General features: G+C 32.3%; 2 protein-coding genes and 1 non-coding gene across 5 annotated transcripts; 1 reads left to right on the forward strand and 2 right to left on the reverse strand.

Moving 5' to 3' along the window:
- Nucleotides 1-564: 564 nt before the first annotated feature.
- LOC112717039 (pentatricopeptide repeat-containing protein At1g31430) lies at nt 565-3,650 on the reverse strand. Of its 3 annotated transcripts, none has more exons than XM_025769133.3 (3): nt 3,523-3,650; nt 3,188-3,364; nt 565-2,766 (listed from the first exon to the last, which is right to left on the reverse strand). In XM_025769133.3, the coding sequence occupies exon 3, from the start codon at nt 2,734-2,736 to the stop codon at nt 898-900; it is 1,839 nt and encodes a 612-aa protein (XP_025624918.1). In that variant the 5' UTR covers nt 2,737-2,766; nt 3,188-3,364; nt 3,523-3,650; the 3' UTR covers nt 565-897. The 3 variants fall into 3 exon arrangements, with proteins under 3 accessions (XP_025624918.1, XP_025624919.1, XP_025624917.1); XM_025769134.3 differs by having other exon boundaries at nt 3,188-3,359; nt 3,523-3,604; XM_025769132.3 differs by lacking the exon at nt 3,523-3,650 and having other exon boundaries at nt 3,188-3,459.
- Nucleotides 3,651-3,696: 46 nt separating this feature from the next.
- Nucleotides 3,697-3,768, forward strand: TRNAD-GUC (transfer RNA aspartic acid (anticodon GUC)). Its single transcript has one exon. It is a non-coding gene; the product is annotated as a tRNA-Asp (tRNA).
- Nucleotides 3,769-3,917: 149 nt separating this feature from the next.
- On the reverse strand, nt 3,918-10,292 carry LOC112717041 (uncharacterized). Its single transcript, XM_025769135.3, has 14 exons — nt 9,924-10,292; nt 9,762-9,824; nt 8,566-9,000; nt 8,079-8,150; nt 7,795-7,920; nt 7,459-7,671; nt 7,197-7,244; nt 6,185-6,346; nt 5,764-5,925; nt 5,420-5,510; nt 5,201-5,319; nt 5,031-5,075; nt 4,543-4,894; nt 3,918-4,378 (listed from the first exon to the last, which is right to left on the reverse strand). Exons 1-13 carry the CDS (start codon nt 10,239-10,241, stop codon nt 4,661-4,663), a joined length of 2,088 nt encoding a protein of 695 aa, XP_025624920.1. The 5' UTR covers nt 10,242-10,292; the 3' UTR covers nt 3,918-4,378; nt 4,543-4,660.
- Nucleotides 10,293-15,913: the final 5,621 nt, after the last annotated feature.

The raw sequence follows: 15,913 nt of genomic DNA on the forward strand, positions 1-15,913 counted from the left end.
CAAGAATAATATCCCTAACTTCTATACATATAAAGCAAGCATACTTTATCAATGTTAACTCAATAATGAGTAAATGACATCATTGGTAGTTGTGTGCATCTTCACAATAAAATTCACAGAAGCAAATAAGAGTTCATGCAATCCTTCTAATTTTGATTATATTTTATTACACCTGTGGATCTTCCTGTCTATATATAATTGACTCCATCTGGTATGAAGGCCAGCTTAGAAAATAAAATAAATAAGAGATTTGAAAAACCTTAGAAAAAGCATCAACTACCCTCAAGGCATGCATACACAGCACTCTTATGCATAATATACTTCAACACCAAAAAAGAATAGCATCTTTCAGATTCAAATGCAGATTTAAGAAAATTATGAGATTCTGAAAGATCATTTGAATATCTAGTTTACTTAGATCAACTAACTACTCTGACATGAGCACATTCATTACAGAACAGAGAAGATGATGAAAATATGCCTGACAATCAATCGATATAGTCTGATTAAAGAGAGGACTCTTGGATATCTGTCTGATAAAGCCAAAGAGGAACTGGGGATGAATTTAGCTGATTCTATGACCTTATATTTGGAAATGGGGTGATCCATGAAAGAAGAGTGATATATAGAAAAAGCCAACATTAAAACCTGGCACTTTTCCGACATGATCAGATTTTCCTATGACTTTAAGCATTGTTTTAGCACTCCATACACAGAATGCAGACAAGAGCTTACATAATTGCATATTTTTGTAGCATTATATGAATTCAATATTCAATGTGCAACTCACTTGTGGGATTTAAGAGCAAAAAATTTAACAATTTTACACATGAAGATCATTTGAGCAAAATTACCCACACGTTTATAGGTTATCAGACGAATTGCTGATTAGCTATCTCATGTAGGAAGACCACTATTGGCTGTAAAATGGGAAAGCGACCACGCTGTACCCTTGTTCCCATTGACCTCAATAGCACTACATCCTGGAACCTTCTTTATTCCCATGTCTTTCATCTTACTTCTCACCTTGCTCACATCTTCCCATTTGTCAGCATAAGCATAAATGTTAGCAAGAAGTGTATGAAGACTCGAATCACTAGATTTAACTTTTGCTAGTGCCATAGCAAGCCTTTCACCCATATCGATATTGCCATGAAGTCTGCAGGCACTTAGCAAAGCACCATAAAGTGGAGCTATCATCTCACTGTTTTGATCTGGAAACTTCTTTATCAACTCCTCCGCTTCATCTAATAGTCCAGCTCTACCAAGAAGGTCAACGAAACACCCGTAGTGTACTAATTTTGGCTCAACAAGATATATTCTTTTCATGGAATGAAAATATTTACGGCCTTCTTCTACCAATCCTCCATGACAACATGCACTCAACACAGCAATAAAGGTAATCCCATCCGGTCTTGCCCCAAATGTTACCATTGCTTCAAATAGCTCAAGAGCTTTGCTTGCCCTACCATTCATGGCAAGCCCATAAATAATTGAAGTCCATGTCGCAGTATCCTTTTGCCTCAATCCGTAAAAAACCTCCAAAGATTTCTCTATATAACCACATTTAGCATACATTTCAATCAGTGCAGTACCAACCACGGCATCGACTTTGATTCTGCTCTCATCTATGTAATTATGAATCCACTTGCCTTGCTCTAGAGCCCCCAATTGAGCACAACCAGTAAGGAGACTGACCAAAATGAACTTGTCTGGGTTGATTCCTATGTTTTGCATCTCCTGAAATAATGCAATTGCCTCGTCAAAACGATTAAATTGCACATACCCATTAATCATAGCAGTCCAAAGAACAATATCCCGAGAGGGGCTTCTCTCAAACAAAGCTCGAGCTTCATCCAGCTGACCGCAATTTACATACCCAGCTACCATAGTAGTCCAGCAATTCACATTTTTTCCTGGCATCTCATAAAAAATTTTCTGTGCTTCACTCAAACACCCACACTTACAATACATATCTAACAATGCATTCCCTATTTTGGCCGTTAAATCTAGTTCTTTTTTAATATAATTATGAGTTTCCATGCCAACTTTGATATTTTTCAATGCTGAACAAGCTGCCAGAGTACCTACAACTGTGGCTTCATTAGGCTTCTCATTGCTTTCTTTTTGCATTTGCTGAAAAACATCAATAGCATCTTGGAATTTCCCACACCTTGCATATCCTGCAATCATGATGTTCCAAGAAACTGTGTCTCTCTCAAGCATTTCATCAAATAGCTGTTTGAAACAACCAACTTTACCCAATTCAGCATACATATCCATCAGTGAGTTACAAACATATGGATCAGACTCCAGTTCAGTCTTGACCACAAAGGCATGAACCTTCTCCCCTTCATGAACCTCTCCAATGCAACCAATAGCCTTCAAAACATAAGGATACGTATAATTATCCGGTGACATGGCATCATACCTCATTCGCCCAAAGAGAGATACGGCCTCTCTAAAACTACCCCTTTTCACAAGTGCTTTGATCATGATATTGTATACAAACAAACTAGGCTCGTGGATATGGTTGAAGATTCTGTGTGCATAGTGAAAGTCTCCAACAGATGAGTGGACGCAAAAGGCCATGAGCTTGTTCAGGGTGTGCCTGTCTTGCTGTAAACCCACAGTACATATCGGGGTCTGTATTTGCTTGAGCTGGGACATACTTTTACAGCATTTGAGAAGGGAAATACATATTCCCTTCATTAGTTTTGCTGCATTGTTTAACATGACTTGGGCAAGTAGCAACACATTGAGTTACTGCACCATATATATAACTAAAGTTAAGCACATCAATCAATTATTTAAAAAAATTGAAAAGTGTCCTATTCTTGATTCTTCTCCACTTTACAAAATAGCCGAAATGACCTATGTGCATGCTTAATTATAGAGTTTGTGTCATGTTTATTTGGGTGAGAATCATATACTGCAAGACACCGTGCAACGCAATAAAATAGCTCCTTGAAATGAATTATAAAATCTAATCAATATAAGCAATTTTCTACTCATAACTCATAAGGCCTGCAGTTAATTCAGCAAATTCAACAAATAAACATAACATCAAGTCATAATGAACCTATGTAAATTGAAATAAGGGATGGAAGAAGAGAGGTTCATAATTTCAGAGAAAGGAAGAAACTAACAAACTGAGAGACAAAAAAGAAGAAAGAAAGGAACGAACCAGAAAAAAGGGAACAGACTGGAGCCGCGTAGGAGATGGCGCGTCCGTCTCGGCGATAGCTTCGAACTGCGCCTCCAGCAGCAGAGAGAACGGGAGAGTTGGAGCCGGATGGTGGCGCGCCGCCGGTGGTTCTTCCAGCAGCGCCACAGGGGATTCTGTGAAAAGGTGATATCTGTTCTGGGTTTTCCAAATTACCAAAATAACCCTCAAATTTTAAAAAACAAAAAAATGCAACCTAAACCTGCCATTACCGCCATGGCATTGCCGCAATTGCATGATTGAAAATCTTCAAACAGAAATTAGAATGAAACATTTGAGAGCATGAATGAGCTCACCTCAGCACAGGCATACTACTTGTCCTTGTTCTTCTTAGCGTCCTTTGAAGGCTTCCTTACAGTCGCAACTCGCAAGTGTAGTGTGTGAGTGGAAAGGAGGAGTCTGAAATTGAAATGGGGATGGAAACAGAAATAGCATTCATATATCACAAATAAGAACACTATCTCAATAAAGTCGTTGTAGTATAGTGGTGAGTATTCCCGCCTGTCACGCGGGTGACCCGGGTTCGATCCCCGGCAACGGCGCTTTTTACTTTTTTTATCCTTCCCCTGGCGTAGTAGCGTTGCTTGTTTATTGTTTTATATATACGGAAAAGTCAACTCTCAAAATTATGAGTTGTAGACTAGTTTTGGGAACTTTTTGGATAACCCCATGAGATTTTGTAACAAAAATGTAGCCAATCTTTCATCGTTTATTTTTTATTTAAAAAGAGGTTTTGACCGAACCATAAGTTATCATCTTCAACGGTTAAGAGTTAAGACATCACAGGACATTCAATGTTCTTATTTTAAAAGCTCCATCAACTCACTGCTTTCTTTTGGTTCCGTAAGGACATAAAAGATAAAAAACCAAAATACAACTTTCAATCACTTTTACTACCATCACTGTATCCTTTTCTTCCTCATTCTATGGCGAAGGTAAGCAGTGAAAGCTCTGCAACTTCCAATGGCCGTGGCGGCAGACAAGTAGAGTCAGCACCGTCTCTGAATATCATTTACACATTCTATGTTTCTAGCTACATAAATGTTTTGTGAAGCTTGTGATCACCAAAATGCAGTTCCTTGTTAAAAGCTCCAACCTCAAAGCACCATTTGAACATGTATGGTGCCCAACTCATGATCACTGTGGAGAAAACTGCAAGTGCAAATTTGCAATGAACACTGAAAGTTACCATCCCTGGTAGATGAGAAATTTTAATGAAATGTGCAAGTAATCTCATGCATCTTCCATGGCAAACTAAAAACACTGAAAGGAGATGAAAACAAAAGGGAGAGTTAAACTGTTAAAGCACCGCATACCTCTTCTACTTCCACCATCCACAGCAAGCAAGCACAACCAACAAGAAACAGAATACGCATTTCGAGACAGTGTCGCTGCCATGAAGAATAGTTAAATCCTCAAAAAGTTGGATCTATTCTAGTACTTGACAAACCCAAAACTCTGAGTCTTTCCGAGAACAGACTCGAGATCACCGTGAAATAAGCTTAATTGTTTTGCTACAGCGAAACCAGCATGCATTCCATCAACTGCTGCACTAACAATTCCACCGGCATAACCTGCTCCTTCACCGACCGGATACAGTCCTTTTACTGAAGTGCTTTCATAAGAGAGAATATCACGAGGAATCTGAATCGGAGAACTGGTCCTAGTCTGGAATGAAACATTGTTCAGCGCAAATCAGCAACAATTATATAAAATCACAACAGTAATGGGCTTCATACAGAAGGTTTAATTAATGGTTGCAGAATGAAGTAGGAGTTAGGGAATATCATAAGAATTTTATTACCTCTACACCATGAAGTAGAGCCTCCTTGCAGATAAATCCTGGTAACTGAAAGGTTTGGAAATTTGAAAAATTAAATTAACTAAATGAATATCATGGAATAAGTAATGCTGTTAGATAATTTTATTAAATCCAGTGGATACTAGATTAGTAAGAGCATGAAAGTCACAAACCTCATTGTCAAATTTCGCTAGTGAATTTTGCAAAGCTTCAGTTATATGATCCGGAAATAGCTGATGAAGATTTGCTGCCTTCACACCCAAACGATAACTTGATGGGGGTAGAGAAGATCCTGGCACAAAAGTAATTCTAAGCTAAGCTAATTTAATAGCTGAAAACCTGAGAGAGTAAGAGTTAAAAAAAAGGTAGTAAATATAATCGATCATTTTTACCTGACAACTTGTTGAGAAAGTCTGTAGCTGTCTGCACGGGCACTATAAAATTTCCTCCGCCCATCATAGCAGCTTTGCGTTCAAACTCTCTCTAAATAATAGAAATATTAGATAAAAATAGATGCCGCCAAATTTCTAGATATGCAGACTATAGATATTCTGTACTTAACTGATTAAATAGTTAAAACTTTGCACTAGGGATTATATTTATTATAAACAATAGGCAAGAAAGTTGTTTTTGATAATTAAAAATACCTGAAAAATTATAATGAAACAAACTTTTTGTTTAAGTATTTAAAAGAATAAGAAGAAAAAACTCAGATTACATAAATAGATATAACTACCTGAAATTCTACCCCTGCAAGAGGACCATAGTAATTCAAAGCTTCAAAATCCTTCATTGTGACTGTCACCACAAGTGCAGCATTTGCCCACCTAGATGCCCGCCGAGAGAATGACATGCCATTGATGCACATTTCTGATGGATCTGTGCTGGTGAGAACAACCTATAAGTTCCAACATTTCACAGTTTACTAAGTCTGCTACATACATTATACCCTATTGTTAAGTGCTCCAAACAACTAATGCATCCATTACAACCAAATATGCTATCCCCTATTGTTTGAAAATAATTAACTAATTTTTGTCATGCCATCACTAGATAGGAACAAACATGACATGCCATGCACCTTTATTTGCATGGAATCAATGCAGAAAAGAAATCATACTCCAAGTAATATGATAGAAGTAAAGGAGAATGCATACCTGCCCACCGGGACACATGCAGAAAGAGTAGCAACTACGATTTGCTACCATTGGATCATATGATTCACGTAAATCCTCTTTCTCAATATAGTTGGCAACTTTGTAATCAGCCACAGGAACTTTACCACGTCCACGAGCAACCTCAGATGCCAATTCAGAATACTACAAATTTAAATGGATAAATTTGCATGGATCATAATCTTGATAAATAAATAAATTAGTTGTAATAAACAGTTTCAAATGTAAACAAATAAAATAAATATTTACCATCTCATTTTTCCACCAATTAATAGTTCTAAAGTACTATATATTACTTTGTATGGATTTTTTGTTTAATTTTATTCATTAGGATCCAAAAGGACATATATCTTATCAGTACTTGTAGCTAAGTATGGGTATAAAATAAAAAAAAATGCAATAATTAATTAATTACCAATCATTTAGTAATAACTAATAAGAGTTCCTTGTCATAGAGATTTGGCCAAGTTTTTACATTGGTTGTTGACAACCTAAAACAACCGTTCTATTTCATTCGGATTTGGGAATTGAGACCGACTATGTAACACTTTGCAATAAATTTAACATAGACGAGTTTAGCATAAGTTTGATGTGGCAAAGAAGAGAATGCTTCGATGGATGATCTGTCAAACTCTAGACAGAATCAAGGAAGACATAGAGAGTTGCATGTAATATGGAATATTTATAAACATGTAAACTGGTTATTTTTACTTTTTTAAAAAAAGTAGAATTCAGTTCCGCTGATTTCCACCCATAATTTTTTTGGGGGAAGAGAAAATGGCTTTTTAGGGAGAATCTGGTGAATCATACCATCAATTGAGATGTCATAGTTTGGCAAACTTGTTAAACCTATTTCACTAGACCAAATTAATGTAAATTATCTTGCAAATTCATCTGACATGCCATTGCAAAGGAATTCAACCAAAAAAATTTAAAATATAAATAAATTTAAAAAAACACAAGGGCGCCAAAACAATTTTGACTAGATTCAAACCTGAATGCTATTTATTAGTTCTTGAGGATGCTCAATCCGTAGCCCAACCTGTAAGGAATCATGACGATAACAATCGTAAAAGCAAACACCAAAATATAAGATGATTTTATTCTTCTAGAAAGACGCCTCAAATTTGCCAGAAGGGCATATAATGTTACAGATGGATAAGAAAACAGAGAAGCATCGGGAATATAACAAAGTCGTATCAAAATTTTAATAAATTGAAATATATACTTATAAGAAGATGTCTACAGAAACTCACAGCAAAATCTTTTGGTATCAATTCCACGTTATGGGAAAGAAGCATTTGATATATATCACGAGCAGAATGACCAACAGCCAGAACAACTGCATCATATTCCATCTTCTGGCTTCTTAACCGTAATTTATCAGCTGATTCTGACACTGTAACCCCCTGAGCATGTCCGTCTTTTATAACTATATCATCTACCCTTGTCCCAAACTTGATGGTGACCTGAAACAAAAAGGCAGCAGTTGACCAAAATGAAGACAACTTCAGAAAGGGAACCTGGGAAAGTACATCTACATAATTTACATAAGAGTTTATTCTCAATCGAAAGAAGTGGTTGGAACTCACACCCAAATCTTGCAGATGTCTCCTAAAGTTGCGAAGTAATGGAACCAGCCTATCTGTTCCCAAATGAGGCTTTCCATCGATCAATATCTGTTCTGGAGCTCCAAAATGCACTAGAGTTCTCATAATCTAAAATGGAAAAAACCTTTCAACTATTGAGTAACTAATGGCATAGAAGTTGGAAAAATAAAAAAATTAAAATAATGAGACAGAAAGAATTCAAAGATTTATCCCAAATTAAGAGAGCGTGCATAACGAGTTTACAAGTGCACAGCATGGGAACTAACCGCAAGAACACTGCCAGTGTTACGTCCTATTCTAGTTACCAATTTTCCATCACTCCAAGTACCTGCACCACCCTGCCAAACATAAGTGCTTAATAAATGAAAAGGTAAAACACACAATAAATCACATAGTAGAAAGACTAGTTGAATAATGAAAAAAATGCAAGAATCACGGAAAATTAACAGAGATAACCAAATACCAGTAGTTATATCCCACTTATGATTTTCAGATGTATTGTTTAATCTCTTACAAGTTGCGACCAACATGAGCATTACAAGGGTGCACATAATTTCCAAAAACACTAGTAACATGTCAGGATAAAATTCCTGCCTATTGGCTGTCATGAAAAACAATCAAATTGTAGCAACAAGACTGTGCAAGAATATAACCAAGTAAAATGTGATCAATGGAGCAATCATGAATGAAATATCTATTTACTGAGATAATAAACCATCATTTAAAGAAATAAATAAAAATGCATAGAACAACCTCTCCGAAGCAGAAGTTACTTTCCAACTCTAGAATTCGACGAACTACAAGAGCACCAATATCACGCCCTCTTTTTTCTACTGGTTGCCCTCTTTCTATTAGAGTAACATCTGCACCGAGCTCTGCAAGAACAAGAGTAGCAAATAGGCCAGAAGGCCCACCACCCACTACCGCAATTTTAGGCTTTCTAGAAACTTTGATCTGGTGCAACTCCCCTGATAAAATGCTATGTCCATTTTCCCCTTTCACTGCAGTCTCTTTATAGTCACGTACGATACTTATCAAATCACCACAATCTTTTCGGTCTTGCATGTGTTCCACAAGGCCGACCTTGGGCTCCAACCGAGAGATGAAGTCGCGAGTTCGAGGTTGCAGGCTGATGAGTCTTTCAACATCCACATCAACAGTATGCACAAATTTGGGCTCCTTGACTCTCTGAAAGAGCATCAACAAAACAAATAAGATGATGAAGTGATAGCTTCTAAAGCAATTTTAAAAACCTTGTTTTACTTGTAACATGCAAAAGTATGAGCAATGAACTACTTCAAAAGTTATGAACATCACATATGCACGGATGAATTCCACGTACACACTATCCAGCATACATATAATTACATGTCAAAACCAAATAATTGAAACTTAAACCAACGAATTTACCTATCTAATTTTTTAATGTAATTCAAGATTGTACTCAGTCACACCAGACATAGATTAAAGGGGCCTTTGGTTTGCTTCTTTTCACAAAAACTCAGCTTTTCTTTTTTCTTTTAACTGACAAAAAAAAATCAGTTCTCACTTCTCACATTTTTGTGTAAATTTTATATGAAGCAAGGCAACTTGAGCCAGCGGTAGCAGAAACAACGAAACTGGACTACAACCAATAATCAAAATCTTAATTCTGAGAAATCTAAGCATTTCTAAGGACACGAGTTTAATGTAAAATTGCTTTCCGAATAATCAGAATCAAGCGCACCCTAAATAAGTCTAAGAGTGGTTTCATATCATGCACCAAAGCCTCCATAACCAAAAGTTCTAAATTAGCACAAGACAAATAAATTTAAAAAAAAAATGAACAAAAAGCTATGCAAACTTCAGGTAAAAAGAAAAATATTCCTCCTAATTTTAAAATCAATCATGCAAAGTGTACACCACAAATCATAACTGTGATGAGGCAGATGAATGTTACCGTTACATACCTTGCGAGCATCAAAGGACTTCCTAACAACCGAGAAAGCTTCTCGTGGCAACAACGAAGCAACCTGACACACCATTCGAAAAAAAAATAAACACTCCACAGAAAAATTAAAAAAAATGTTGCGGAATTGAAAGAGAAGTAAAAAGAGTAGTTAGTTAATTACCGGGAACTTGAGAACCTTAGCAATTTGTTGGAGAAGGGCATCGGAAATGTCTAAAAAGTCCTTGCCAGGGTCTTGATCGAGTGGAACGAGGAGCTTGAATAGCCTCCATGTGCCCTCGAACTTGTTAGTGACCTTGGAACCGGAAAGGAGGTGTTTGTGCTTGGTTCTGAGCTGCTTCTTCTCGGAAGGGTACCGCTGTTTGCCGGTTCTCTTGCTACAGAAGATGCGGACTCTGCCTTGATAACTGGGAAGGTTGTTAAAGCAGAAAGCAGTGTGGATCTTGGGAAAAGCGCAGGAAGAAGAGGGAATGAGCGCCATGGTCAGTGTGCAGTGGTAAACTGGTAATACTCATTTAGATAAGCCCCGCTCTCAAAGTATTCAGGGCTTGTTTGAATATCTTTTTTTGAGTTATTTTGTTTTAAAAAATATTTTAAAAAAAAAATAAAAATAATTTTATATTTAAATATAATATAAAAATATTTTTTATTTATTAATTATGTAAAAAATATATTTTTTTTAAAAAGATGTAGATTATAATTTTTTAAAAAAGATTTTTTTTGTTTTTTTAATATTTTTATTTTTATTATTAAAAATTTGTTAAATGTATTAAAAATAAAAAATGAAAAAATTTATTAAATTTTTTTTATTGACTTAATGATGCTCAAATAAATACTCTGTTAATGTTTATATATCATTTTGCAAATTCGCTCAATTTAATCACTAAACTTTTACTCATCTCGCAATTTATTTATTGAAATTTCAATTAGTTTAATTTAGTCTCTAAAATTCACAAACATACTTACATTAATTTATAAAATAGTAATTATATTTTGATCATTAAAATATGAATAAATTATATAGATAAATTAATTGAAAATTAAAATTATGTAAATATCTTAAATTAAATTTAATACATAAATGTCTTGTTTGACCTTTTTTGTAAATTGAATCAATTTTTCAATGTAATTACTGGTATAATTAGGGCTGGAAATGAATTAAACCCGCTCATGAGCCAGCTCGAGCTCAATTTATTAATAGTTTGATAAGCTGAATTCATGAGCTAGTGAGCTGAGCTTGAACTTGAATTTGAGCTCATAAATTAAATGAGACGAGTTTGAGTTTGGATAAATTCAGCTCATTAACTCGTGAGCTGGCTCAATTATATATATAATATTAAAAGTATAGATTAAATGCATATAGGATACGTATATTAATAATTTAATATATATGTATACATATAAAATAGTAATATATAATTTTACATATATATTAATGTTCTTAATTGTTTAAAATTTTATAGTCATTTTTTATATATAATTTTGATGTAGCACAAGTAAAAAATTTATAATTGATAGATAGACAATATATTATTTTGTTTTAATATTTTTTAATATATATAACTTATAATTTATTGATATAAAATTATAGATTATGTTCCTATTATTTGAGCTAACTCGTGAGCTCGAGCCAACTCGTGAACTTTTGTTGAGTCGAGTTTGAGCTTACGAAATAGACTCGATTGTTAATGAGTCAAATCGTGAGCCAAACTTAATTTTCGTGAACCAAGCTTGAGCTTTGTCTAGCTGGAATCAGCTCGACTCACTTCCAATCCTAAATACAATATATACATACTAAAACAAATCTAATTAATTTGATTTACATTAAAAAAAATTAAAAATAAATAATGAGTCAAACAAAAATGCATGTAATCAAATTTAATTTATGACATTTACATAATTTTAATTTTTAATTAATTTATCTATGAATGTGAACAGCCCGGATTAACTCACATCTAACAATTCAGATTAAGTATTTTTTTAAGTAAAAAATTAAATTAATTGTCTGTCCAAAAATTCTGAGCATTTTCTTTTTCTCCCATGTTAATATCCGTTGTCCATCTCAATTTTTTCTTTTTTCAGCTTATAACTCCAATAAAATTCCATATATTTGAATTATGGATGGTAAAAAAAAAAAAGAATAATGTACTTGAGATTTTTTGGTGGAAGGAACATGAGCAATCAAAATGAACTTATTGATATTAGGGCAATAGAATTTCAAATTAAATTGACAAAAAGTAATTATTGTAACCTATTTATGAATATCTAGGAAGAATTCTAGAAAGGGCAACAAAGACAGAAAATAGGAAGAGTAGTAGGCCAGTGAAGTTGACTATTAATGCTTCTTGGCTGCGAAAAAGTCCCAGAAACTGAAAATATTGAGTCAAACCCAATAGAGCTGTGCCAACTGAAAGCAAGAAGATGACCATTCCAATAAACCTGTGCCATGGTAATAGTGATGCTCTTGTGTACATTTCTGCTCCAGGGAAGAAGTAGGCAAAGAATCCCAAAATATACTGAAATAAAAAAGAATTTATGTTTATTTTGAGGTATTGAAATAGAGATTGAAAGAGTGAAACTCAGTATCATATTTGTTGGTTATAGTATTAAAATTTCTGTCTATATCTCTAAAATTTTTGTCTATATCATATATTGGTACTAAAATTTTTGTTTATATTTTTAAAATTTCAATATTTTAGTACTTTCAAAATATAAAAATATAGGAGACTGAAATTTTTAGAGACAGAGGTTGAAACTTTAATAATATTTTATACCTAAAATACTCTCATTTCAATTAATTAATTCCAACTTTATCCATTGTACAAATTAAATTAGAATTTCATTCTTGTTTCAATTTCTCTCTCCCACTTTACACCAAACAAAATACTCAGTCTCTGTCTCTTTTGTTTTTCAGTGTCAGTCTTTTAATTTCTATCTCTCTTCGAAACGCTATCTTAAAAGTGTTTATAATTAATTAGTTCACTAATAAATAGTTGTATTCGAAATCAATTTTTGAATATTTTTTAGTTGAACTTTTTTATTTTTAAAAATTTATGAAAGAGAAAAACCATTGAAAATAATAGGCTCTTTTACTTTATTTTTTTTTTTTTACAAAACTTTGAACAGAAAATAATGAAAATAAAAAAAAATACAAATACAAATCAAACATACTTTTAGTTTTTTAACAAACAATTTCGCTAACCTATATTCTAAGAGCACACTTTAAAAGTATTATAAAAAAAATGTTTTGGCTACCAGTTAATCAACAATTATTGAAAATGAAGTTTTTCTACATTTCCAATGCACTTGATATATTAAAAACTTAAAAGCTTTCCATTGTTACACTTTTTAGCTAAATCCTTTAACAAAATTTAATTATCAAATTAGTCAGATTTTTATAGACAAATTATATTACAAAGTTTACATCTTTTAAAGATATAATCTCTAAATAATTTATAAATATAAAACAACTCTCACCTCTTAAGTTAATTTTTTTTTAGTTACATCTATTCAATCTCAATTCACATATAATATCGAAGTTTATTCGATCTAATATTATTGGATTACTAGATCATTGGCAGATTTTATAAGTTTAAATGAAGCCTAACTGAGTAAAAAGTTAAAAATTAATCTGATAATTAAAATTGTTAAATATCTTTGGTGAAAAATAAAATTTACCATAAATAAATTTATATATTTATTATTATTACCTGCAAACCGAAAGAGCAGATAGCTGAGATGCCTAGCCATGAGTGTAATGTATACATGTTAGGAAGGCCCTCCTCTTTCTTGAATTTGAAAACTGTGACAATTCCTAAAATTCCAGTTGCTAGAGCTACCAGATGCAATAATAAGTGAACCACCTTCAATGATCTTTGTTTTCCAGGTGCAGATTTGTATATCATGATAGCTGTTGCAAGTAATAATATAAATGTATCACAATAATAATAAAGGTTAAATTACACAGTTGGTCCTACACTTTCAATAATAAAATTGTAAATTAGTCCCTACACTTTAAAAGTTTGTAATTCTTAAAGATAATTAAAATTTGCAATTTAGTCTCCGTTGTTCAAAAAGTATTTGATTTAACAGAATATTCTTAACATATTTTCTATCTTAACAGAATGTTCTTAGCATATTTTAAGAATATTCTGTTAAATCAACACTTTTTGACAGGCAGGGACTAAATTATAAATTTTAATTCTTTTTAGGGACTCAACTACAAATTTTTAAAGTGTAGGGACCAATTTATAATTTCACTAAAAGTGTAGGGATCAACTGTGTAATTTAACCTAATAATAATAATAATAATAATAATAATAATAATAAGTTATAGGCTAAAAGGTTTTTTTTCTAAATTATTAGTTATAATATAGAAAATAATCAAAATATAGCTTTGCTTACCTTCTCCACTAACTAAAACAAATCCAATTGTCATTAGAAGTGGATGTAGCTACACATTTTAAAGACCAAAAAAAAAATAAAAAAAGGAATTATTAGTCAGACATATGCATGCATTAATTCAAATAAAAAATCATATAAATAAATAAATACATAAACAAAAATTGATCATTGCTTGAATTGAACAAACTCACATTAAAAATCTTGGCTTTGTTTGAAGAATTGAAAGCAACACCTTCACGGAAGTGTAGCAACCAAACTAACACAAGTGTTGTTATTGCTATGAACAACAAATGTACAAGAATGCTAACATGGAAGCTACCAACCATTCTTGCCTAACTCAAAATCAGAATTTAGAGACCTTTAAAATTATTATTATTATTATAATTAGAATGCCAAATGATATATAAGAGACTAAGAAATGGCTTCAAATTGGTTCTGCATATATAGATGAGGGTCAAACCAAAGAATAGAACTAAGCATATATTTGTACGAAGATGCTAACAAAAAAGTGACATAGAGAAAAACGTTATGCCGGCAGGTAATTAAATTGGTTTGATCATTTTCATGAATGGAGATGGCATTGATCAATGCTTATTAGTTGGCTATTACAAAGTTAGAATTTTAAGATTATAAAAGTTATAACAAGATCAATGCAAGGTTTTAATTTTCTTTGAGTATATGACATCATAGTAATGGTTAATTACTTAACCTTTTTCGATTTGATGACTTGATTTCTTATAATTAAGTCAAAGACTATATATTTATAGAGCATGGCTTAGACAATGTTTCGGAAAATAAAGTCAGCAACAAATTACATTAGTAGCTCACAGTTAAAGGACAAAAAATGCTCATAAATAAACGATAATAACACATAATTTATTCATTGTTTTATATTTGCACGTTTCTGGATTTCAGATATTTTTGCAAACTCCTTTTTCTTTCTTTTTTTTTTTTTTTTCTTTGGCCTTGTTCTATAAGAGGTGGTGAGAATTCTATTAAAATATTTGTGGCTAGTTAACAAACTACACAATAAACAAAACTCAAACACTTGTTTTTTTTAAGCAAAGTAATAAGTTAGACTAATCCAACTTAGTTTAGTAAATGAATGTTATTTGAGTGTATTTTTTTATTTTTAGGTACATAATCCAACCCACAAAATAATGGATTTCAACCCAACTTAATTCATAAAATTGGGTTGGGCTTGGTTGATGAATTGATTAACTTCATTTTTAAATAATTGGATAAATACAATTTTATTAAAAAATAAAAAATAAATAACATAAGTACCTTAGTCTTTAAATTTTAAATCTTAAAATTAAGAAAAACTTTAAAGGATTCAAAATTTTTAATTTAATATTGATTTAATTTAATTTCATAACTTATTATATTAATAGTCAATTAACAACAAAAATAAAAAAAAGCAAATACTATTCACTTAAAATTTTAAAATTAGAAAAAAATGGACAAAAGATAGAAGTAAATATGAAATTTTTAGTATAGATAGATGTACACTTCAATTTTTTTAATGAGTCATCTGTATATATTAATATCAAGTTTTGTTGTCATTTCTATTATTTTGTGGTCTGACTAACTTTTTTTGGCAATAATAATTGCCAAATAACTATATACATGGTGTGACATGACTCTTTTGATAACACAATTAAAATTAAATAATAAATTATTAAATTTATTAAATTTAATAATAAAAAAAGATTTACAAATAATTTAAAATTTTCATTTTTTTATCCA

This window comes from Arachis hypogaea, chromosome 10, assembly GCF_003086295.3.
Source record: "Arachis hypogaea cultivar Tifrunner chromosome 10, arahy.Tifrunner.gnm2.J5K5, whole genome shotgun sequence".
Classification (NCBI taxonomy): Eukaryota; Viridiplantae; Streptophyta; class Magnoliopsida; order Fabales; family Fabaceae; genus Arachis; species Arachis hypogaea.

Coding starts and splice junctions, on each gene's coding strand:
- LOC112717039 (XM_025769133.3), bottom strand. CDS start 2,736: ATGTTAAACAATGCAGCAAAACTAATGAAGGGAATATGTATTTCCCTT.
- LOC112717041 (XM_025769135.3), bottom strand. CDS start 10,241: ATGGCGCTCATTCCCTCTTCTTCCTGCGCTTTTCCCAAGATCCACACT. Junction 9,001..9,761: donor AGTCCTTTGATGCTCGCAAG/GTATGTAACGGT, acceptor ATGCTCTTTCAG/AGAGTCAAGGAGCCCAAATT. Junction 4,895..5,030: donor CTCTACTTCATGGTGTAGAG/GTAATAAAATTC, acceptor GTTTCATTCCAG/ACTAGGACCAGTTCTCCGAT.